The sequence below is a fragment of the Heterocephalus glaber genome, unplaced genomic scaffold (genome assembly GCF_053883595.1).
Source record: "Heterocephalus glaber isolate CG9 unplaced genomic scaffold, H.glaber_assembly_v1.0 deba00001550, whole genome shotgun sequence".
NCBI classification, from domain to species: Eukaryota; Metazoa; Chordata; class Mammalia; order Rodentia; family Bathyergidae; genus Heterocephalus; species Heterocephalus glaber.
The window spans coordinates 14,137,779-14,163,408 of NW_028258343.1; the positions used below are offsets into that span (position 1 = coordinate 14,137,779).

At 38.5% G+C, this 25,630-nt stretch overlaps 1 protein-coding gene across 22 annotated transcripts in view; it reads left to right on the top strand.

Moving 5' to 3' along the window:
- Positions 1 to 25,630, top strand: part of Epb41l2 (erythrocyte membrane protein band 4.1 like 2) — a 216,421-nt gene that overhangs the window by 152,332 nt on the left and 38,459 nt on the right. For 3 of the 22 annotated variants that reach the window (XM_013072659.3, XM_087190115.1, XM_021259243.2), the window contains exons 11-18: positions 2,483 to 2,655; positions 9,977 to 10,131; positions 14,800 to 14,862; positions 16,660 to 16,806; positions 18,076 to 18,177; positions 22,231 to 22,404; positions 24,624 to 24,677; positions 24,875 to 25,438. In XM_013072659.3, coding sequence (XP_012928113.2) covers positions 2,483 to 2,655; positions 9,977 to 10,131; positions 14,800 to 14,862; positions 16,660 to 16,806; positions 18,076 to 18,177; positions 22,231 to 22,404; positions 24,624 to 24,677; positions 24,875 to 25,438 — 1,432 coding nt within the window. The remainder of the gene's footprint in view (positions 1 to 2,482; positions 2,656 to 9,976; positions 10,132 to 14,799; positions 14,863 to 16,659; positions 16,807 to 18,075; positions 18,178 to 22,230; positions 22,405 to 24,623; positions 24,678 to 24,874; positions 25,439 to 25,630) is intronic. The other 19 variants (XM_013072668.3, XM_021259248.2, XM_087190122.1 and 16 more) reach the window with 15 other exon arrangements.

The following is a 25,630-nucleotide window of genomic DNA, read 5'->3' on the forward strand; positions in this document are numbered from 1 at the left end:
TAATATTTATTTGACTTTTAAATGTTTTCCTTATATTTCTTGGATTTCTATTATTTTCATAAAATATCTTCTATAAACTAAATTAATGGATATGCATTTAAATGGCAATCAACTACTTATCATTACCCTAACACAAACTAGACTAAAGAAATAGTGGTAGTATAGAACTCTTATCTGGACTTAGCTATTGGACTGATGCCTATATAAATAGGAGGTTAGCTTCAGAATTGGGGGAAAACCCACAATAAAACCAGCAACTCCATTTAAGAAAATGACTGTTGTTTTGTTTCATTAAATTAAGACTCAACTCTTTCGTAGTAATCTTTGCAGTGTGTATGTGTCATAAGTTGCAGTGCTTACATTCTTCAGTGCCATGACTATGCAACTCGAGGAAAAAAAACACACAAGAGCTGGTCATGGTGACGTGTGCCTGCAGTGACAGCCACGGGGGCCAGTGTGGGGTGTTTAAGACCGGCCGAGGCTGAGCGGCAGGTCCTTGCTTTGAGAGTGGAGAGCCAGGAGAGGGAGAGGACGCAGAAGGGTAGGCGTGTTGTGTCAACCTGTTGTCTTTGGGTTGTCTGGATTGTTCAGGTCAAGCGTTCTCAAAAATAGTCAATAGAGCTCTCCTTTGTGTTTAGTAATACCTGCTTGTGTAAAGGTTCCAGCACAGATAGAAGTTACATAAAATAAAAGAATAATTAGAATGTTGGGAAACACTAATGAAAGTTTTCTTAATTTTCTTTACAATTATTTTCTGAAACATGACATTTTCTGATCTTTTTAAAAATTCAGTTCATTTTGTAAAAGAAGAAGAAAGTTATTTTTTTAAAAATATAACCTTACATATACATATTCTTTAAAATATTTTTCTAATTCCAAAAAACAGACATCCTGTTTCTAGTTTTAAATTTTGTTTTGGAGTTATCAAATGCATGTTTCTCCATTGAACTATTCTTTAAAAAATTCTCACTTCTGTTGCTCACTCAATAACTACAGAGTATGCTTTATGAATAGACAGTGTATTTCTCAGTCGCGGCACTGATGAGCTTGTCAGAGGGGCCTCCCCTTCTTATAGATCACCACCATCTTACAGAGCACCCTTAGGTCCTAGTTTGCTGGCTTGCTAGGTGGGGAAACCCATATTAAACCTGCCAGGAGACAGTACAAGGTAAATGACCACATTTCCCATCCTTCCTCTTATTCATGATGAGAATGCTAGGCTGTTTAGCCTCTCTTTGCCTCATTCCTCAGCTGGTAGAGAAAAAGAGAATTCAGAACATGGATTGGGTTCTCTGTTTTTGGTCCAAATTTCCACTATTCTGACATTCTAATTTACAATTGTGCAACTTTTAACAAAGTACAATTTGAGGCACTGGATAACTGTCAGATTGCAGTTTCTCAGCGGCATCATCTATGTCTCCTCTGAAAATCTATTGGCAGGAAATGGAATTTTCAAGAAACACTTCTGCTCTTCTCCATGAATAGATTCAAGCCAAGAAAGCCAGAAGTCTGTTAGTTTTTTTTATCAGTTTAATTCAGACATTGCTTTTTGGGTGAATGCTGTTTTGAGAATCTTGAGTTGATGAAGAATTGCTTCAAATTCATCACATCTGGCTTCACCTTGACTTGGATCTCTTCGTTAGTATAAGCAGAATGAAACTGCTAAAAAAAAATGTACAGAGATCTAGAAATAGTTGAAACAATACAGTATTTTTGAGAATTTACTTCCTTGGAAAAGTTTTGGTAAGAGTGCTCCATATTCTTGAATTGTCAACTGAAGTCATAATAAATTGTACAAGAGCTCTAAGATTATCTTTTTAAGACTTTTATCAACTCCTGATAAAACAACGAAAACAAGGCAGTTTTGTTTGTATTCCAAAGAAGATTGGCTTATTTACTGAAAATGTGTTTTTGCATAAATTTGGAAGTATTTGACGCGAAGAAAGTTTGATTCATTATGAACCCAGGGCTTGCACAGAGTTGTGCTGGCAAGAAAGAATGTTAGTCATCTGTGTGGATCCACTCTGTGTTCTGTTCTTCATGGGAAAGATCGTTTGATGAAACAGATTCTTGACTTAGATGTTTTTGTTCCCAGGAGAAATCGGCATAAATATTAAGAATTACTAATGGTAATGGATTCCTACTTGGCACTTAGAGCTAGAAGCAAGAATTTAGACATATGTGTTTATATAAATGGTTTAAGCTATTACAAATAAATAACCCTTGATGCACACTGAGAACAGCTGCTGTTGTGCTCAGGTTGAGAAAAACATTATTCATGAATACATGAATGTAAATTTACACATCACCATCATAAAACCATGTGCATAGGAAGGTTTATACATAATGTTCTTTTTATTATAAAATTTAAGTAACATTGTTTTTGAGTTGTCATACTTAAATGAGATATTAAAATATGAAGTTTTTATTTTTTAAAAAATTAATAAAGTCTAATTGTGTTCCGGGCCTTTTACCCCTGCAGGCTTGTGTCTCCAGAGCAGCCACCAAAGGCCAAGTTTTTGACCTTGGGGTCCAAATTCCGCTATAGTGGGCGCACCCAAGCGCAGACCCGCCAGGCGAGCACCCTCATAGATAGGCCAGCACCACATTTCGACCGCACCTCTAGTAAGCGGGCCTCCAGGAGCTTAGATGGAGGTAAGCACTATGGTGATTTCAGATTGTTTTTATCTTTCTCTAGTCCAGTGAGGTCAGAAAAGGTTGGTCTAGTTAGTTAATAAGACCACCAGAAATACTCTAGAGCGGTGGTGGCAAACCTGTGGCAAACGCTTGTTATTTTATTTATTTTTTTAAGACAAAAGAGGTTAATGTATAAGTTATTTTTTCTAAACCAGAACCTCATTCTTCAAAGTTAATTTGTAATATTGGCACTTTGTGATAGAATGGGTTTTGGATTGCAGTTTAGGCACTCATCTCTAAAAGGTTCGCCATCACTGCTTTTGCGGGATAATCATTTATTTCTGAGTAAATAGAATGCTACTGTGTGCAGAATAAAATAATTTTGTAGTGTTTCTAAGTTGTCATTTCAAACATATTTTTCTTTGTATTTAGTGCACACAAGTGTTCATTACAAGGTTTTATTTGTGTTTATGAGATGTTGGAATAACATTGTTATTGGTTTGACTTGATTGTGATGTTTTATATAATTTTAAAATCTTGTTAATGAGTGTAATTTTAAGGGTTTTTATGTTCACATATGAACTTTATTCAACTGAACATAAACATTCCTAGCATCATCGAATTTTGAGTTTTGAAGCCTAGTAAGCCACATATTTGTAGTTTTTAATGTGGGTATCTGTGCAATACATAATAATTACATTCATCTCAGAGAGTTGGTGTAATCGTGTCACATCTTGATCGTTTTTACTTCCTTCCCCCACCTTACTCTGCCCTCTTTCCCAGATCCCTTTCCCATCTCCACAAAGTCTGCCTCTCTGTTTCCTACCATTTTTAATTTTGCTCTTTATATTTAGGGTTTCCTGTGTAAGAGAAACTGTGATATTTATTCGTGTCTGTCTGATTTACTTTACTAGCATTATGCTCTCAAGTTCCTTCCATTTTCTTGCAAATGGATCCTTCTTTATGGCTAATACGTGTGTGTGTCCATTTATATGTTGCTGGACATATAAACTGCTTCCTTAATTTAGCTGTTATGAATCGTGCTGCTATAAGCATGGGTATGCATGTGATCACTGGAATATGATGTCTTTAGCTCTTTCAGGAAGATGCCTAGAAGATGAGTACCTGGGTCAGATAGAATCTCTAGTTGTTGTCTCTGAGGAATCTCCATACTGGCTTCCATAGTAATTGTAGCAGTTACACTCCCACCAGCAATGTAGAAGAGTTCCTTTTTCCCCCACAATGCCACCAGCATTTGTTGTAATTTGAATTCTTGGGGATAGCTATCCATACTGGGGTAAGATAGAGTCTCAGTGTTGTTTTGATTTGCATCCTCTAATGGCCAGAAATGCTGAACATTTTATCATACGTTTATTGGCTGTTTTTATTCTTTTAAAAAATGTCTATTCGGTTCAATTGCCCAAGTTTTGATTGAGTCTTTTATTTGGGGGCACCTAATTTTTTGGAATTCTTTATGTACTGTAGATATTAGTCCTCTGTCCGAGGTATGGCTGGCAAAATTTTTTTTCCCATTTTCTAGGTTCTTTCTTCACTTTGTTGGTTGTTTTTTTGCTGTGCAGCAGCTTTTGAAAATTTTTATATAATCTCATTTGTTGATTTTTAGGTTATTTCTCATGCAGTTGAGATTCTATTCAAGGAGTTCTTGCTTATGCCAATGTCTCTAAGAGTTTTACCTATTTTACCTTACAGCAGACCCAACATTTCTGTTATTTAGGTCTTTGATCCATTTTGATTTGATTTTAGTACAGGGCGAGAGATTTGAGCTTAGATTCATTCTGCATATAGATAACCAGTTTCACCAGCACCATTTGTTAAAGATGCATCTTTTCTCCATTGAATGTTTTTGGCCCTTTTGGCAAAACTCAGAAGGTTGAAAGTGCATGGGTTGTTTGTGCATCCTCAGTTCTATTCCATTGGTCAGCATGTCTGTTTTGTGCCAGGACCAGGTTGTTTTTATTATTATTTCTTTGCAAAGTCCAGGGTTGTGATGCTTCCTGCTTTTTTTTGTTCAGGATTCCTTTTGTTATCCTGGGTCTCTTGTGGTTTCTTTTTGTGTGTATGTGCATATCCTTTTATTGGTACATTTTAGGTTTACAATATAATGACATTCATCATTGGAGATAGTCACCTTTACATACTCTCTTGGTTCTTATTTCTTCCCCCTTCCCCTGCCCTCCCTTCAATCCCACCATCCTCTTGTGGGTTCATATAAATTTTAGAATTTTTTTCTAGTTTTATGAAGAAAGTTTATGGTGTTTTGATTGGAATTGCATTAAATCTATATATCATTTTTGATAAGATGATCATTTTTATAATATTGGTTCTGCCTATCCAGGAACGGGGATGTCTTTCCATTTTCTAATGTCCTCTTCAGTGTCTTTTTTTCAGAGCACTGTAGTTTTTGTTGTAGAAGTCTTTCATTTCCTTGATTAGTTTAATTCCTGAGTATTTGATTTCTTTGAAGGTATTATGAATGGAATTTTTTCCTGCTTTTTCAGTGGGTTCATTGTTGGTCCTTTGTCTTGTTCCTGACTTTAGAGTGAGTGCTTTTTTTTTTTGCTTCAAGATACCATTCCTTTTTTTTTTTTTTTTTGGTACTGGGGATTGAACTCAGGACCTTGCACCTGCAAGGCAGGTGGCAGCACTACTGAGCTAAATCCCCCGCCCTTTTCCTTTATATTTTAAATGTATTTTATTTATTTTTAAAACTTTTATTAGTACTGTTCATGTTTGCAGTACATAATGGTTACATTCACTAGGGAATTGGTACATGTACAAAACACATTTCAATCCTTTTTTTCCCTTTTCTCCCACCCCCTTTTATTGTTCCAGAATAAGATTCATTTATTTATAAGACCATATTAAATTGATTATATTAAAAACCAGACTAATAGGTCAAAGAAAATATAAAACATGTAAGGCAATTGTACCAAGTCAAAGTATACTCTTAGATACATTGTCCATGCTGAATTATAATACTTTCTCTTTTTTCCTATTATCTTTTATTTTGTAGTTTATATACATGCAGAGGTACCTCAGTTCATGAACTTAATTTGTTTTACAATTTTGGAAAAGATGACCACATTTGTATTTGTGTGGGAAAGATGGCTATAGTCGTGTTTGTTACCCAATGCAGAGTTTGTAAACAAAATCCAAATTTTGTCAAACACTTATGTTTGCAGACCAAATTATTTGCAAACAAAAGGATTCATGAATGGCGGTACCACTGTATTAAGTTTTTCATATAAGAGAAACCATGCAGCACTTAAGTTTGTGTGTCTGAATTATTTCACTTAACATTATGATCTCAAAATACATCCATTTTCTTGTCAATGATCCAAGTTTATCCTCTAGGGCAGATTAATACTCCATTGTATATAAATACCACATTTTCTTTATCCATTCATCTGTTGAAAGGCATATACATTGATCCCAAGATTTAGCTGTTATGGATTGTGCTGCTTATAAACATGGGTATGCATGCATCACTGTGGTATGATGTCTTTAACACATACCACAGATATCTGTGGGAAGATATCTAGAAAGACAATAGCTGGGTCAAAGGGGATTTCCAGTTTTAGTTTTTTGAGGAATTTCCGTACTGATTTTCATAGTGGTTGTACTGGTTTACAAACCCACCAACAGTGGAGAAGAGTTCCTTTTTCCTCACAGCCTGGCCAACATTTGTTACTGGTTCATCTCTTGATAATAGCCATTCTTTCTGGAGTCAGATGGAATCTCAGTGTTGTTTTAATTTGCATTTTTCAAATGGCTGGAGATACTGAACTGTTAAAAATGTGTTTATTAGCCATTTATATTTCTTCATCTGAGAATTGTTTATTTCTGATGCTCATTTTTAATTAGGTCTTTAAATTTGGGGGATCTGATATTTTTGAGTTCTTTGTATGTTGTAGATATCACTCCTTTGAGGAATAGCTGGCGAAAATTTTTTCCCATTCTATAAATTGTCTATTCACTCTATTGGTGACCTTTGTTGTGCAGGAGCTTTTTAGTTTGATGTGATGCAGAGCAAATAAATGCTTTTAGTTTTTCCCTATTTAAAATACTATTGGCCATAGGTTTGTCATCAATAACTTTTCAGTACTGTACAGGAATACTCTTGATTTTTGTGTGTTTATTTTGTATCCTGTCACTTCGGTGAATTTATTAGTTTTGAGAATCTTTTAGTGGAGTTCTTTGGGTCATCTAGGAAAAGAATCTTGTCAACTGCAAAGTAGGATAGTTAGCTTTCTTCCTTTTCTGTGTGTATCCCTTTTATTTCTTTTTCTTGCCTACTTGCAAGATTTTTCAAGTACTATATTGAACAGTGGTGAGAGTGAACACCCTTGTCTTATTCCTGATTATATAGCAAATGCTTTTAGTTTTTCACTATTCAGCATGATGTTGCAGTAGGTTTGTCATCAGTGTCTTTTATCATTTTGAGGGAAGGGCCTTCTACACATAATCTGTAATTTTATGTACACTAACATGGAAATAAATTAATGTTGCTTTCTTCATGTGTCTGTCTTGTAACCTATCGATTTCAGATTAATAATAAATTTCCTGTAAAAGAAACAGGTTAAGTTTCCACTGAAATGCTTTATGAAGGACTCAGATTTCTTTCTGCTTACCTTCAGAGTCGCTGGCTGATTTGGGAGGTAGAGACAGACTCTCCTTACGCTGTTGTTGTTGTTGAAGGGTAATGCCTTACCGTGGCCTCCCCAGTATTGCCAGAAAGTGTTGGTATGGTCAGTCTTTTTTTTTACACCAGAAGAAATAATTTGCCAGCATTTTTATTATGTTTGATAGTAATATTGAATTTGAAATTTTTATTTTATTTTGAACAAATAACATTTTTGGTTATTACTTGATTTTTTCTGAAATATGAACATTACCAACTTGTTCTTTAAATAGTAAAATATACCAGACATATGCTAACAGATAAAAATGTTCTTTCATTGGTGAAAGATTAAAGCCTGTTGACCTCAATTTACTTTTCCTAGGAAAAGATTCGGAAACAGGTGCAGGTGCTCATACAGGTGTGTGTGCCCGCGTTTGTCACTGGGCACCTTGGTACATGTCGTTTGTGAATCTTGGTCCTTGAGAATGTTCCATGTGGTTATATGAGCCCACTCGAAACATACGCAAGGGCACCCTGACTGCTCCGAGCGAATGCCCACATTCCAAATGTAGTGAACTAAATTCAGTGAATTATTAATGTACTACAGCTTATCAACAGCTGAGCACTTTTCCAAGGAAATCTTAAAAATGTGCTAACCCATGTAAATATTTCTCAAACCTTGCCACAGAGAATTTATACAGTGTCAAACAAATGAATCACTGTTTTTTAATGCTGCGAGAGAAATCATTGCTCTTTCTACAACAGTGTTTTCAGCCTTTGTTTTACTGTGAGGCTCTATAACTCTTATATTTCAAGTTTTAAAGTGTAAAAAGGAGCAATAAACCAGTACATTTTCTTAGTGGTATATAAACCTTTGTGTGAGGAAACTCACCATCTTGTTTGGGTAGTTAGTGCAGAAGGGTGGTTAAAGGAGTCTGTATCAGAAAACAATGGTTTTTACAAGTAAGAGCAACAAACATGGCACAGTAATCCATTATTTCTCCCTTTGTGTTTTGTACACTGTAATTCATCAGATGTGCATGTCATCAAAAGGATTATTGTGTTATTGGGAAAAATAGGAGGCTTTTCATGCCACCATATGACCAGACAGTCAGCAAACTCTTTGGAGGTTGTGTTCTTTTTCTCCCTGGAAGCAAAGCTAGGATTTAATCTGGTACTGAGCTTTATTTTCTACATCATTCTTCATCTGTATACACCAATTTTGTTGCTATTGATACCTTCTTTTTTGTTTACTCTTTAAAGTTTAGAATAATTTAGTTATATAAATAATCCTCACTTTAAAGTTTGGCAAATTAAATCTTCTAGTGATTACAGAGAAAGTACAAATCAATTTGATTTCTAGAGACCAAATATCAAAATAAAAACCAACCTAAAATATAATAGTTATTTTTAAATAGTGAAACTCCTCTGAGATTAGGAAATTGTACCAAAAAGGAGGCAAATCAGTCATTTGAGGGGACTTTAACAACCAAGGCATATTTGGTAGTAAGGAAGCCAGAGACTTTTCTGAGAGCGGAAAGTATAATACACAGAGAAGCCGCTTGGTGGGAGCATCAGGGAATTTGCCTGTCTCAGAAAGAATCAGTACAGGCGAGACTTGAAGGATGAGAGGGAGGCAGCCATGAGAGCAGATGACAAACCATTCCGGGTAGCAGAAGCAACAGGGCTGAAGGCTACAAGGTGAGGGAGAGCTCCACACATCTGAGAAGCAAAAAGAAGGCAGCTTGATCAAGGCTTAGTAATGACAGGAGAGGTTGGCTGTGGTTGGGCCTCGCAGGGCCTTGCAGGTCACAGTGAAGAGTGGTTTTTGTTCTCCATGTGTAGAAAACCATGTTTGAGTGAATATGTTCCCAAGAGCACATAGTACAAGGTGTTTTCATGTTGAAAAATCATTCGAGTGAGAGAACAGTTGGACAGGATTGGTACAGAAAGCAGATATAGCCCAGGCAAGCTGATAGTGGTAGCAGTCTGTTAGCACATGGGCTTGTTTCAGTGCCTGGACTGCCAGCTTCTCAGGTATGGGATCTCCTGTGTGTCTCAACCCACTGTGGAGAGATGAAGGGGCACTGGGGGCCAGGTTTGCTGGGGAGAGGGCGGCAGTGGTGTCTTACCATAGGTCAGGTTGAGACATGCAGGAGGAGTGGAGAAAATGAAAATGTTAAACATAAACAAAGGAAATCCTTAAAATCTAGTCTTGTCTTAAAGTTTCTTTGTATATGACTTCTCAAATTTTATTGGAGCAGATCCTTTCAATAATTAGATAATTATTTCAACAGGTAGATTCTGGGGAGATCAGGTAAATCCAGGCGAGTTCAAAGAGATCCAGAGACCTAAAGTATTGATGAAATTATCATTCTGACATTTTGCCCTCACTGTGTTTTAGCTGGTCTTAGAGCTCCTCCTACCGACCAATTTCATGATCACAGCATATCGTTCAAAAATCTAACTTTGGGACCCTGATATATGTAATTCACTGTGTTAAAATTCAGAATACTATTAAAGTTTGGTAAAAGTTTAAAAATGAGTTTATTTTACATGTTGATCCTTTCAGAGCTTAATCAGTGTTCTTTCTCTCGTTATTTTACATGCTACTATTTATCTGTTTAGGTGGGAAACAGTCCATAAAACTTTAACCATTTACACGTCCTGAAGTAATTGAAAATTATTCTTTACTAGCTCTGATTGGTGTTGGGGACCAAACTCCTGTGAAGGATTTTCCTGGTGCTGTGGGGGAAGTCTCAGCGTATGGCCCTGGGGTCGGTGGCACTGCCAGGGTCCAGGAAGCGAGGAGCCTGGCCAGAGCCCCATACTCACAGCTCTCTGAAGGAAAGGTATGGCAAATCAGTATTACGTGGTTTTAAACAAGCCTTAGACCAGAAGCTGGATGTTGCATTTTCTCTTTCAGAAATCAAGTATTTATAATTTATCAGCGTATGTTCTATGTTGGTGTAATTTCCCAGTTTTCAAATATGTGTAGAGACTTGCTGGTTTGGACTGTGACCTCTAACCTTCCGTTAGTTGTTATTCAGAACAAAGTATTTCAACATAAATTACATTAATGCAAATAAGTAATTCATTGACCTTTCTATCTTTAAATCGCATGATGATTTATAATTTATATTTAGTTTGTTACAAGTAAATTTAAAGTTTATTTAAATTATGTTGACTTGAATTTTTTGAAACAAAAAAGGTAACTTTATGAAAAATTTTATTTTTCATTAATTACCTGTAACTGATAACAGAATTTTTAACACAGAGAGTAATTGCTTTGTGACTAGTGAGTGAAAAGTTGATGTGTTGCTTTTGGCTGTATTTTGTTTATTTCCCACAGTGAATGGAGAAGTAGCCTATATGGTGTTCTCACATTTGTCACTGTTATGCTCCCTTGGGCAGTAAAGTCTCTTCAGTATTGAATAACCTTTGAGTTCTTCAGAGCTCTGTCCCTTATCTGTACAAGCAACATGTTACGTGCAGCACTGAAAGTAGGGGCAAGCATGTGTGCATGCACACACCAAACAAAACAACAAAATTATCCCACTGATGATTTTAACTGAGAAGTTTAAAGACATACAGAGTGAGTTTATAGAGGACCTGCTAGATGAAGTAGTGCCAGTGCCTTAGGGATTCCTGCAATTAAAACCGAAAATGCTTACAGTGGAGGTCTTGGGCCTTGTGGGTTCTCTCTTGTGCCACAAGGACAGTAGCAGCTGGCATAAAATCATTTATATTCTCTTGTTAAAGAATTGTGACTATCGTCTTGAAAATTACACAAGCCAGGTGTGGTGGAACATGCCTGCGAGCCCAGTACTCTGGGAGGCTGAGGCAGGAGGATTGCAAGTTTCAGCCCAACCTGGGCAGTTTAGTGACTTAGTGACACAGCCCCCTGCCCCCGCTCCACCAAAGACTAGGCTTACTGGAAATGCTCCGGTTTCAGTACCTAGTACAGTACCAGTATGGCAGGACTGCAAACAGACTGCCTAAGAAGATACCCTTCAACTGCTGAGTGATTGTTCGAATTGTTTATTAAAATTAATTATGCTAGGGAGGCACCCAGGAGAGTAACTGTCTGCTGAAACAGGAGCACAGTGTTCAGAATGTGTCTGCTCCATTTTCTCTGTTGAATTTGACATATATAGTTGTGTTTTAAATTATTTTCTTTTTTAAACAAGAAAATGTTCTTATTTTTCAAATTCAGAAAGAATCTTTAGCAAATGATTGGCTGTGCTGGCTTTTTTGCTGATGCTTTGAATGTTTATCAACGTCCAGCTTTTAGAGTGAATAATGCCAATTGAGTCTCATAGGATTCACGTGGAACCAGTTTGAAAATAATTAAATCAGTTTGTACCTATATGTTTTATGTAATAAAAGTAGTCCAGTTTTCCTCTTTAAGTAAAGATCATATGATTCATTTTCTAACTACACTGTTAATATGAAACCTACTTGAGAGTGAGTTATCACTAACTACCCATTTCTTCTTTTCTCCTTTCCCTGTATTCCCTTTTCCTTTGAACATGTCTGTTGTGTGACTCATGTTCAACCGTGGGTTTGCCCTTGAAAACAGGCTGTCTGCATGTGCCCGCCCTCCCCTCTCCTCCGCCGTACCTCACCGTTTTCTCCTTACCTCCTGCCGGTCCCTGAAGTGGACTTGCTTTCAGATATTTCAGAGGAGGACCCTTTTGGGGAGGCTGAGCAGCTCGCCCTGGAGAGCTCAGAGTGCCTTTCCACAGGGGAAACTTCAGAGCAGGGGGACCCAAAGAGGGCCACGCTGGACTCGGTCTCGGATCCTGCCGTAGCCCCTGCTCAGCCTGGCTGTCCTTCTCCCATCCGTGAGAGGACTGTTAATGTGGCTGGCCAGGGGGGCTCCGAGTTTGGGTACTTCTCCTTTGGCTTCGCCTCTCTTCTGGATGAAGATGGGTACCTTGCTTTCCCCAGCCTCCCCAAGCTCTGGGTCTCCTTCCTTCCCCATGACGTTCAGCACTACATCCCTGTCACCTCCCCATCATTCATTCCTTCCCTCATCCTCATCTTTGGGCTACTACTCTCTGCTTCTCAGTCTGTCCCTTTTTCTCTCACCTTTTCCCTTCCTCTGGCTCTAGCCCTCTGTTATCTGGAAGCTAAAGCCACCGCCTTTAATGTTTCTCATGACTGTGACTTGAATGATAAAACAGAGGAGGAGGAGACAGTTGCTGGCACTCCTCCATAAGCTTTGTTTTGTGAAGTCAACCAGACTATACTTCATCTTGTGCCCTTCCTAACATAGAGTGTAAACATGTGCATAACCTACACTAATTACCGTCAAAATAATATCATCTGCACATTTTCATACACATGTGCAAGTGCATGAGAGGTGAAGGTAGATAAAGGACATCCTGCATTGATGTCCTTTGACCAGGTCCATACATTCTAAGTCGAGAGCAAAATGATAAGATTATTTAAAAAATACCTAGATCATGTTAGATTTTTTTGTAGTTTTTTTTGGTACCAGGGACTGAACTTGGGACCTTGCGCTTGCAAGGCAGGCGCTGGAGCCCCTGAGCTAAATCCCCAGCCCGATCATGTTAGATTTTTAACAAAAAGGGGGTAGGGGAGAGAGAATCTGTATTATCCCTAAATAATATTGACTCTGTTTTGCAGACAGATGTTAACACTGTTTCCTTAGGATAAGAATTTTATGTTTGAAACAGAATTTAGAATGCAGTGTAATAATAACAGATCTGTATTAGAATTCCTTGGTGTTATTTCTCCTGGTCACAATCCATGCTTGTTCTTTCATTTATGAGGCTATATCTGTGAGAGTCTTTGTAAGTCTAATCTCAGAAACTCCTTGTCTCCTATCATTGTAGCATTTGAGGACCAGATAGATAAATTTTAGCTAGTGCCCTCCAACTCTCAATTGTACAATTCTATAAAAGAATCACAATCGGGTATTTTATAAGGAAGATACTATTCTGTTATCTTTAACAAATGTGTGTGAACAATGAAACTTGACTTTTTGAAAGCTTAGAAGTGCAACATTAATGTTGAGCCTTTATTTTTATTGAAAATGAGGTTTAAGGACTTTTTTTTTACTCCTGTATAAGCAACTTTTAAAAAATATATTACCTCTGCACTGTCAAATCAGTGTAAACATGTGCAGTGTGCTTTTTAGCTATTTTGCTAAGTGTGGTCTGGTGATTCAATGGATGCTGTCAGTACATAGAATAAATCACAAAATTCAGAGTAGAGCTAAAGAAAATGTGGAGAAATGCAGTGAGTACACATTATAGAACAAACCACAGTTCAAAAGTTTACCTGAGAAATACCAAAGATCAACATTTTAGAGGACTAAGTATTGACTGAAGAATTGAAAGATGATTCTTGACAGCTTATTGAGTAGCTGTGTCTTATTTTTTTCACTTCTGATAAACTCTTTGAGCTTCCTGATTATCTCACAGAAATACTGTTGTTACCAGAAATGAAGGTAAGCATTTTGAACTTTCAGTTTTGACACTAGCAAAGAAAGAAAAGAATATATGCTATAAATTAGCTGGTAATGTCATCTTTCTTTGATATCAGAATCAATATTTTTCTTTTCCTGGTGTCAAAATTCATGTAGTACTTAAACTTCAAATTTATGTTTTTGGATCATTGGATATTGAGAAAAGTCCAATTATGAAAAACTGTTCTTGTTAAAACATTATATGAAAGAACAGGGTTATATTTCAAACATTATTTTAAATACCTACCATTTTAATATGAAAGTAGCCAATTTTTCTCCCAAGAAAATAAATCCATATTTACAAATTAGTGATGGGGTAAAGTATAATGATGTAAAATATGTAGCTAGCATAAAGCTGAAAACAAATTTTGTGTCATTATCCCCAGCCCCAACACTAGTTGACTTAGGCATTTCAAAATAGATTAAATTATGCCATATTTGCACTCTCATATATTTTTACTCTTGGGTTAAAAACATACTCAAAAGCAGAGCACAGTCTGGGGACTAAGAAGGAGTGAGGGGTCCATTCTCCATCCCACCTGTGCCAGGGCCATTTCCTCACGTGTACAGCACTAGGTGAAGAAAGACCAGAGGGTCTTAAATAGTCTGCGCCTGCCAAGGGCCAGACAGAGAAGGTTGATAACGCTGCGTCACCATCTAAGATCAGAAGCAGCTTCTCCACTGATGGGAGAGCTCCGTTAATGCTCTCTTCTTTCTGGCAAATGCTGTGGGACTTTTCAGGTGAGGACAGAAGAGGAAGCACAGTTGGAAGAAGGGGCTGTTTGCCCCCAAAGTTAAATACCTGGTGGCCTCTGTCTGCCATTATTGTTGAGGGGCGGTAGTGGGATGTACTTCCAGGGTTTGTGAGATTTATTTGTTGTGCCTTTAAGTTCTTAAAATTTTTATCCTCTTTTATTTTAAAGTCTTAGACTGTCAAACTCTGGGTCATTTCTGGTGCTTGCTGATTGATACACTTATGTTTATTTGCCTTTTTCTCCCTGTGTGTGATTTAATTTCACAGAAAAATTCCTTGAGAGTAGAAGGGGATAATATTTATGTCAGACATAGCAATTTAATGTTGGAGGTTTGTATAATCTAAGAACACCATTCTGTCCTAATGGCTGCCAGGCTGCTGTGGACGGGAGGTCACGCACAGGCTCGCTGGCAGCTTTCCTCAGGCACAGTGCATGAAATGCATGGGGAGATGAAGCTGGGCTGCATGTTACCAGGCCCACTTGGTTCCTGTCCGGGGTGGAGGGAGAAATAGACCCACTGCATTCTCAGAGTGACAGCTGGGAGAAAGCTTTGTGTAGTCAAATGAAAAAGTGGATCCTTTAGTCTTAGGGTTTCTATTAGTAAACCTCCTTTCCTAATGGGGTAGATTTCTAGGGTATAGAATTTGAAGTAACACAATCCCATTTGATACATATTAAGTAGAATTGGTGTTTATCTGCCATTAAATCATTTGTCTCTTATCTATGCCCATTTCCCCCAGTCCCTAAATTCCATGTAACTAGGAATGTGGTCCACTTAAAATATTGTGTGTGAATATGTATATTAATTAATGGAATTATTTTGATTAGAAAGAAAGGAGAGAGAGGGAGATAGGGAGAGGAGAGAGAGAATGTGCACACGTGAGAGAGGATGCCTAATCACCCATGTCACGTGAGAACAATTGTTCTTTCTCCCGCTAGGGTAGGTAGTATGTGGCAGTGTGTTTAGTGAAAAATGGTAGCTCTCAGTAATCTGACTAATCTGGTTGCTTTTGGCAGCTTTGATAACTGTTGAAAATGTGTTTTTGCTTAACTTACTAAAATGCTGTATGGTGTAATAAGTAACATTGCTTTGAATAAATGCAAGAAATGTGCCTGATCTCAAGCCACAGTCATTTTCCCTTGCCATGCAAAGATTTTTAGATTTTCCTGAGTTTTTGCAAATGGCTATAGAAGCTCACAGATGAGCTACTATGCTTGTGCATGAATATGAGTTACCTAATTTTATCAGATGCATGACCTGTTCCTTTGGGAGTGGGACAAAAAGCTATAATCTACAGGTGGCCCTTTGATTTTTGAAACATCAGAAAACATTTAAAATTCAGTTGAAACAGTTTCTTAAGCATTAGTTACCATATATACCATTTGTTAGAGACAGTCGGAAAAAATCCCACTAATACCGTTTGTCAGGGCCTGCTTCAGTGAAAACCATCCTAGTAGTTTCCTCCCATCTTTGTATAAGGAATATTTGATGTGTGCAGTAGCTGAGCCCCATTTTTGTGCTTGGTGCTATCTGAGACCAGTATGTGATTCATTATTTTATAGTAAGACCAAGCAGAAGCAGCCTCTGGAGGCAGTTGTTATTATTTTTTTAAGGATTAAAAACCACCACTGGAATTTCCTGACAAAAGTCAGTCTTTGATTTTTCCTTTTGTAGGGGGTGATCCTGGACTGGCTTTGCCCTCAGTGCCAGTGTGCTTCTGAGGATCCCTCTCTGTTTCTACTTGATTTACTATGTTCTGGAATACAGGGTTAGAGTAGCCCCAGTCAGTTAACTGTGCAGGAACAAAGTCAGGCTGCAATTTGTCTTCAGGAAGAGAAAGATTATTAGCCATTTTTGACAGTGTGCTCCATGGCTTCCTTCTAATAATGTGTAGAATTTGAAAGTTCTACAGAGAAATTAAAACTCTTTAAAATGCAAATAATGAAAAATACACATTGGCTTTATTTTCAGTAAAGGCAAAAATATATATGGCTTTTGAGACTTGGCATTTTTCTTGCTTTACTATGTTTTTTTAATCATAAGTTTGCTTTGTGTTACTTTTTATTTTTGTCCTACTGGGTTTTTTCCTTTTGGATTTTTTCCCCCTTACGTTACATATTGCTAGGACCTGGATAAAGCCCAGGAGGACATACTGAAACATCAGGCTAGCATTAGTGAACTCAAGCGCAATTTTATGGAATCCACACCTGAGCCGCGCCCTAACGAATGGGAAAAACGACGTATCACACCTCTGTCCCTACAGACTCAAGGGGTATGTCACTAGCTGTTTGTTGGCCGTATGTCTTGCTCTGGTTGTTCAGTAAAACTCAGGTTGTTAATCATCTTGTATGTTGATTCTCAGAAGTTAGAAAATAGTCTCATTTCTTTTTGTAATTGCTAACAATTTTTAAAATACTAAATATTTATTAACAATGTAATATTTATTGGCCTAGTTCTTAGGTAAATTGTATGAGTTTCAAAATATTTTTGAAATATTTTCAGGGTAATTTGACTTTTATTCAGGTCATTTATGAGTTAATGAATTTACTCCTAGGACAATTAGAAGCTTACATAATAGTTGTTTTGTTTAAGATTCTTAGTTATTGACTTCTAAAATAAGGACATTTACTTAGTAAATAAAATTTAAAGGAATGTAGATCATATTTTACAAGGGTTTAAGGCCATTACTTTGAGGATAATGAGTTAAAACTTTACTTTTAGAGATTGAAAAGCCCTGTTGAAAACTTGTAAAATGTTATTCAGCTTAATATCAAAATTTCTAGTAATGGTATATAGAATAATGTTTTGAAAATGTTTTCAAACATAATGTCTCTACAAACTCAACTTTCTTTCCATGGTTTACTTCTTCCCACCATAATATGTTTGCCTTAGAATATGTCCACAAAATATTTCTCTATCCATTCCCATTTGTATCTCTTCCTTTCTGACATCCCCACTTCTCTCCTGGGTTTGACCAGGAACCTCTGTGGGCTCATCCTTCTTGTACTATGTTTAACCTACAGTGTAAAAAAATCATACAAAAATGTTACATTACAGTTTCATCCTTCTCTTTGCAGTGTCTACTATGGCCTGAATGTTGCCAAATTGAACACATTTAATTTAGATATTCTTGTGCTATTTTCATTCACTTCCTTAAAAGGCAAAGCTGTTGTTTTGAGTTTCTTTTTTGACACCAAAAGGAAAATACCGCTTTAAGATAGATGAGCAAAAATAATTGCTGAACTAAAAAACAAAACTTACAAGAATATTAAGACTTTAAACACTATGGGTATTAGGATCTTGTGAAGTTGGTTACCATTTAAATCCTTATTTTTAGAGATTGTGAAGATAATGGTAATGTCAGCAATCTACTCTAAAATGTTTCTCGGAAAACTGATGAAACATTAAGGTTTTGGCCTTCATGTGCCTGTCCTTCTGGCTGGTTCCACTGACCCCTCCTCCAGTTGTTTTGTATGTGTGTTGCTCTAGGTGTAATGTATGTGTCTTGTTTGTTGACTCTGTCTATTGTTTGAAACAATAGAGAAAAGGAGACCATCTTTTCAAGGATATTTTATCCATGAAGGAGAAGTACCTGGTGGCAACCACATGGACAGCTGAAGAAAAAACCCAGGAGGCAGACAAGGTGTTCACCTTGCATCCTTGGATCTACTCTTGCTTTTTCCCCTTTCCATTTATTTCTTTCCAAAGCTGTATATATTCCTTTTTTCTTATGTGTCAATCTGAAATTTTTTTGAAATAATTTTTTTTTTCTTCTTTTTTGGTACCGGGGATCGAACTTGGGTCCTTGTGCTTGCGCAGCAGGCGGCAAAACCACTGAGCTAAATCCCTGGCCCTGAAAAAATTTTTTGAGTGTTTAAAAAGTCAAGTCCCCATGTATAGAAGCATAGAATCATTGGGCAGACACACCATATTGCACAAACATGTTGCTTAAAAATTCACATTTTGAAATGTAGAAGTATGAACCATTTAGGGATAAATGGTCCTAATTTGATGTGTGTGGCTAATAGTTGGGAAATGATTGTTTCATGAGAAAATGCACTGTGCAGCACGTATTCATACTGTTGTGCTGTTAAGATAGCAAATTACATGTACTTTAGGTTACTAGCTTAATAATTACATGGAAACTTTTTTTGAATTTTCACTTTCAAGATTCCTAATAGAAAACAAAAAAGATTTTGATGCACCATAGGAGCTTTTCTATCCATCTGTGCTTCTGTATATATAAAATACTGGCATTAGTGAGAAAGTTAGCTTTCTGTTAGTTTTTACATTCTCATTCGTCTGTTTCTTCTGATTTTGCTTAGCCAGCTGGTCAGCCTGGAGAGCTTAGTGTGTGGTGGAAGAGATAGACAGCAATTAGTAATAAGAGAATTTCAGGTGCTGAGAGGTAAGTGTTCAGAAAGTGATGTACACTGATATGCTAGAAGGAGATTGGTCAGGAGGAGATGGCATTTCAGATGAGACTTTAATGATGACAGAGAGTGTATCTGTCAGCTTTCCTGTTGCTGGACAAAATACCTGATGGCTGCAACTTAAAAGAGTAGAGGTGTATTTTGACTCACAGTTTCAGAGGGTTCATTCCATGGTTGGTTGTCTGCAATGCAGAAATGGCATAGTGGACGTTGTAGCAGAGGAAAACTGCTCAACCCCATGGCAGCCAGGAAGCAGAGTTGCAGAGAAGGGCCAGAGTGAGAGAGGTACCCTCCAATGTCCTCAGTGACCCCCCCTTCCACTGGACACTACCCCCTTATAATAGCACATTCACTTAGGCATGCAGCAGTGGATGATTATAGCATTCCCATGAGTCAGTCGTCTTTTGAAAACCACATCTCTGAACACATGAGACTTTGGGGATCATTTTAGACCTAAAATATAATGAAGTAGACATTCAGTGATTTTTCCACATGCAATGAAGAACAGATGCAACAGTGCAAGGCAAGGACTAGTTTAAGGAGCTGAAGGCCAAATGACAATGGCTTAGTGAACATGAAGGAAGGAAGGGTCAAAGAGGTTAGACCTCAGATGATAATCAGGGTCCTAAAGAGCATGTTTCTAGTTAGGATGGCATTACAGCGGTGATGGGATACCACTGGCAGTTTTTAAGATGAGCAGTGTGTCAGATGGAATTCCTTCTCTCACTGTGTAAGGGAAGGATTATAGAGGGTGTGAATAAGCACAGGTCAGTAATGAAGAATAAGTGTTTCCTTCCCGCAAAGGAGATTTTGTTAATCAGTAGAGAATATCAGAAATCACAGTGAGGTGGGAGAAGAGGCAAAATACATGGAAATTCTCTCAAGGACCTTGAGGTCCAGTCAAGACGAAGTATTTCTAGAGCATTCTAGTGACAGACTTGATGTCGTAAAGCTGAAGCAGACTTACGTGCATTAAAGGTTAGTTTGAAATCCAAAGCCAATTAGACTGCATATAATAAGGATTTTAATATCCCATGCTTTGAAATAGTATTTTTAGAAATCCATGTTCCAAAAACTAATTGAATGGCACAATTTTATCTTTTTTTTTTTTTTTTGGTACCAGGGATCGAACTCAGGACCTTGCGCTTGTGAGGCAGGCGCCGGAACCACTGAGCTAAATCCCCGGCCCAATTTAATCATTTTAAAGTGATGTCCTTGGACTTTTTGCAGCTAGGAACTGGATTTTTGGTGAGGATGTTTAAAATCATCATTTTTCTGGATCTCATGTTTTAGGAATGTTCGATATAAAATGTTTTATAGGAGTTACAATAATGTAACTTTGTTAGTCAGCTTTTTGTTGCTCTGACTAATACCTGATATAAAAAATTTAAAGGAGGAAAGATTTCTTTGGGCTCACAGTTTCAGAGGTTTTAGTCTGTAATAAGCCAGTTCCCTTGCTGGGGTGTGAGGTGAGGTGAAACATCATGGCAGGGGATGTGGCAGCTGGGAAGTGCAGAGGACAGGAAAAGAGCTGAAGAAGAAGGGATGAGGGCCAGGTACAGTCCCCAGGACCCGCTCCCTTTAATTAGGCCCACTTCCAAAGTTTTCAGTGTCTCCCAGGAGTCCCAGCGAATTGCCATCTGGTCAGTACGTCAGTCCTCCGATGGAGTTAGAACCCCTGTGACCCCGTCATGTGCACACAGGCCCACGTGAGACTCCGGGGAGACAGCTTAGATCTAAGCCCAGAACAGCGGTATTTATATGAAAGTTCCCTAGATGGGTTATCTGTACTTGAAGTTACTTTTTCCCCATTCTTTCCCTCTTTAATGCATATAGAAAAATATATGCTTAACTTGACACGTGTATGGATTGTTCTAACTACAATCATCCATTCAACCAAGAAACATTTATTGACCATGCATGTTAAATATTTATATTATATTATTACATTTGGCTTCAGATAACATGCCACTGCTATTAATTGGAAGCACCTGAACATTTGAGTCTACTGGGGTTGACTTGAACAGAATATCTTTTCAGTTTGTCTTCACATCTTCCTTTTGCTTCTTTTATAGGATTTCTTTTTCATCTTTAAATTATAATCCTTAGTGAAGTACAAGACTTTAAATTATGTATAAGTATATAATTTGACCAAAATTTCTAAATTCTCATCACACAGGTTTTTAAAAAGCAGTACTAGTTTTACTTTTTAAAAAGTAAATATATTGAATTTATTTATTTTTGAGACGGGGTCTCACTTACGTGGCCCAGGCTGGCCTCAAACTCACAAAGATCCTCTTGCCTCAGCCTCCTGAGTGCTGGGATTACAGGTGTGTGTCACCACACTCGGCCAGCTGTACTAAACTTTGAATGCTTCACTTTGAAAATGAATGATTTTGAAAGTAGAACAGAAAGTTGGAAAGCAAGTCATTTAGTCTTTTGTGGGTAAATGCATCTTGTGCATCCTCTGATACATTGTAAAAATCATGACAACCTTACGCTTGTATGTTCTGTCATGAGTCTGATAGAGGTTACCTACGCTGTAGCTTAAAGATACTTCTGAGGGTTTCCTGTGAGTAATTAAATGCATGGCACTTCACGCCCCAGTGGTCACAGTCTGGGAATGGACTTCCTTTTCACCTCCATCCCTCGGTGTGATGTAACGCTGGGGATTGTAACTGAGCTTAGTGCAGAAGCTGCTTCCTCTCCTGAATATTGAAAATGCTTACCCACCTTCCCCTCCTCACTCTGCTTAGCTCACTGTCTGAAAGGGTATCTCGTAAAAGTCATGTATTTTTTCTTTTAAGATTTCACAAGAGTGGGTTTTATTAGGAAGTCTTTTCACACACTTCTGACATGAGGGAGAACATCATAGTGACGGAAAGTAGTATTTCAGGTGTAGGCGCCACTAGAAAGGCCATTGTATGCAGGACAAGGCCGAGGAGCTCTGGCAAGACTGTGTGAACTTGTGTTTAGTGGGTAGGTAGGTTGTGCTCAATTTGTGATAAAGCATCAGTGATAAATGAGCAGTTGTAGCTGGTTTCTGGAGGCTACTGCTATCAGAGATTTCCAGGCAGGGTAGAAGCCCTGGCATTCAGGCAAACTTCCACATAGGCCGGCTGCAAAATCTTCAAAATTCTTACCTTTCTTTCATTTTATGCTGTTCTGTTGTCTTTCTTGTGTAACCTTTCCTTTCTTTCAGTAGGTCGCTGCTGTCTTTCTGATGTATTAATTCTTTGCTCTTCCTTTTCTGACCTTTCTAGAGCCTAGAAGAGGAGATAACAGCAATTTTGTTTAGTGGAAAGGGCTTTTCTGATAGCGTGAAAGCCGCCTTCCCTTCAGCCACCACTTGGACAGCAGAGGGCGCTGTTGTGAACTCTAATGCACCTTCTAGAGAAAAGCTTTCCTTCTCCCGGCCCTTCTCACATTTGCCTGAGGTGCATTTTACTTTGTTTCCCTGTTACTAAAAGCCACATAAGAGAGTGATTTTCACTTTTTGACTATTCAGACACCCTTCCTTGCAGTGCTTTCACTGCTGAAAGTAACTGTCCCTGGGAGAAACATTCAAGGGACGATGGCCGAATTTGGACATGAGGAAAAGAACTAGATTGGATGTTTCTCCTGCTTTTAGTCAGAAGCCAAAAAAACAAAGACTGCCTAAATTCAGAGAATCATTGAAACCATTACAGCTCAGAGCCCAAGTTATTATGCAGAAGGAAAGTCACAATAAAGTAGAAATTTAGTGTGCTTTGCACAGTTCAACCCAAATTTCAACCCAAATCTTCTGATTTATTTTTTAAATTGTTTATGTGGAAAAATTGAAATACCTACCATACTCAAAGAAATAAGTGTTTTTGAATGCCACTGAAGGATTCCCTGAACTTGGGCAGAACCTATTAAATCTTTTGAGGTTGAGTAATAATAGTAATGATAACTCACTGACCTATAATAATCATGAAATGTGTGTTTTAGAAATGTTCTGATCACTGAATATCTTTATTTATAAAGGAGTTTACAAGTAGTTTCCTGCTTATCAAAAATAGATCCAGAGTTTTTCAGTTTAATATCTAAAACCTCCAGATTATCCATGAAACTAGAAGGATGATTCTCTTGCTCTGTTGGTCATAGGGTTTATGCAGTATGAATTTTGGGCAGCTTACACATGCTGTCAACACGCATTTCAGAACAGCTCAGCAAGTCACGGAGGGTCTGTGAGTGCATGCTGGTAGTGCTGCCCGAAAGTGTGCACTTCGAGCCCTGTTAACTCTGCGTGGCCTGCTGCGGCAGGTGAATGTGAAGCCCCGCTGCTGGTGCTGTAGGACACAGCTCAGTACAGTTAGTGCATTGGCAGCGTCACCATGGGTAGCACCCAGAGGGGACCGAGGCAAAGTTCCTCTCCGTATTCAGCATCGAGATGCTGTCTTGAATGAATAGGCCTACTGTCTCTCGCTGAAGGATTTCTAATTAGATTACTGGTCACAGTGCCACTTGAATGTCAGCCGTTACACTTATTTGTAGCAATATAAAATAACCTTTTTTTTATTAGTGTCAAGAAATTTCAAGCTTTAAAAACCAACTTCTGCAAGAAGGCATTTCTACCCTAGCTAATAATACCACAGCACAATAGTTTATATAACTAATGTATTCAGTCAACAGGTATTTCTGAAAGATTTAACTACTGCATTACTCAAATGGAATACATTAATTTTCTCCCAAGAAGTAAGGACCTGTAGAGGATAAAAATGAGCATCTCCAGTAGTAACCTTCTCCACTTGAGACTTTAAAGATGCTGAGGAAGGAGTTATAGAGTCCCAAGAGGAAGCACTAGGGATACCCTTGACTCTGCCCCAGTGTATAATCCCCTTCTGCTGATCAGACTAGATTGGGGTGTTAGTGACCATCTCTGAAACGAGCATTTTTGTTACTAACTGTCAAAGACCAACTTTAAGTTTGCCAATCAAAGCTATTTTTAAAATTTTTATTTAATTTGTTTTTTTAGCAATAGGGTCTCAAGCCTGGCCTTGAACTCCCAGTTGTCCCTCCTCAGCCTCCAGAGTAGCTGGGATTACAGGCGTGTGCCACTGTACCCAGCTCAAAGCTCTTCTTTTTTTTTTGTATCAGCGATCGAACTCGGGTCCTTGCGCTTGTGCAGCAGGCACCGAAACCACTGAGCTAAATCCCCGGCTCAAAGCTCTTCTTTTAAAAGTGCTCTCATTCCCCCCAAAAAACACATGCCATTTCCTTGATGTTGTATTTATTTAGGAACCAGGGCTCCAGGCTAAACTCTAGTATCTGATTGAAACCAAAACTGTTTGTTGAATAAGTTTAAAAAGTTTTCCAATTTATCTTTAAAAAAATCAGTAAGCTTTGGTATAATTCCATATTTTTATAACAGTTTCAACCGCATTAGTGGAGCTAATGTGGGTATAACTCTATTGTAAAAGCATTTTATTTCTTTGTGCAGATGCCGGCTGTTTTTGTTTGTATTTGCAAACTTTTTGGCATTTGTCTCGATTGTCCTCTGTGTGACTTTGAGCAAAGGTTTTTGTAGCTGCTGATTCTTGCTGTTCTGTCTTTGCAGTGTCTGATGTCTGTCCGGTGGTGTTGAGGTAAAACCGTATTGACTCTGTGTCCTCGGTTGCTTTTTGTTCCGCAGACACGTGCTCCCGCGTCAGAAGGGCCTTGCACTGGAGCCAGGGATGATGTTAAGGTTCTCCCCTTTCCATGTTCACACCATTGCCCGCCGCCTTCCCTCCCCTCACGTTTGCCCGCTTCCCTTCCAGTCAGCCATCATAATCATCTTTGTTTTCTCCATGACATGAACCTGCCATCCGTTGATTTGGGTTTCCATTGTTTTTATTTATTCATATATTTTTGTTTTCCCTCCTCCATCTTTTTTTTGTACAGAGTTCACATGAGACTCTGAATGTAGTGGAGGAGAAGCAGCGGGCAGAGGTTGGGAAAGATGAAAGAGTAATCACAGAAGAAGTGAATGGTAAAGAGCTATCACCTGGGAGTGGTCCTGGGGAGATGCGTAAGGTGGAGCCTGTGGCACACAAAGACTCCACCTCCCTGTCTTCTGAGAGCAGCAGCAGCAGTGAGAGTGAGGAGGAAGACGTGGGCGAGTACCAGCCCCAGCAGCGTGTGACCGAGGGCACCATCAGGGAGGAGCAGGAGGAGTGTGACGAAGAGGCGGAGGAAGCGCCTGGCCGCACAGCCCAGGTAGTGGAGAGGGAGGAAGCGTTGCCCGAAGCCAGCCCAGACAGACACGCAGGGCCCGGTGTGAGCCCCGTAGACACCGAGGCCCAGGACTGTGTAGGTGCCCCAGAGGGGACTGGAGAGAAGAGTGTAAACGAAGGCCCTGTTAAGCAAGACGGGAGAGAAGAGACGGAGGAAGAGCAACAGAAAGTTAACGGAGAGGTGTCTCATGTTGACATTGATGTTTTGCCACAAATTATTTGTTGTTCAGAGGTAAATGGGAGTCTGGAGCGGGAGCTAAACTCTAGAGTTTCTTCTCAGGTGGAGACACCTGCCTTTCTCCTCCGCCTGTCCTCCCGATTCTCCTGCACCTTTTTCAGCAAGAATCTGATTTTTCTCTCTTCTGGGAAGAAGGGGGAAGTCACTGCTTTGTAGATTTTCTGCCAGCTCAGTTCATGGTTTCTG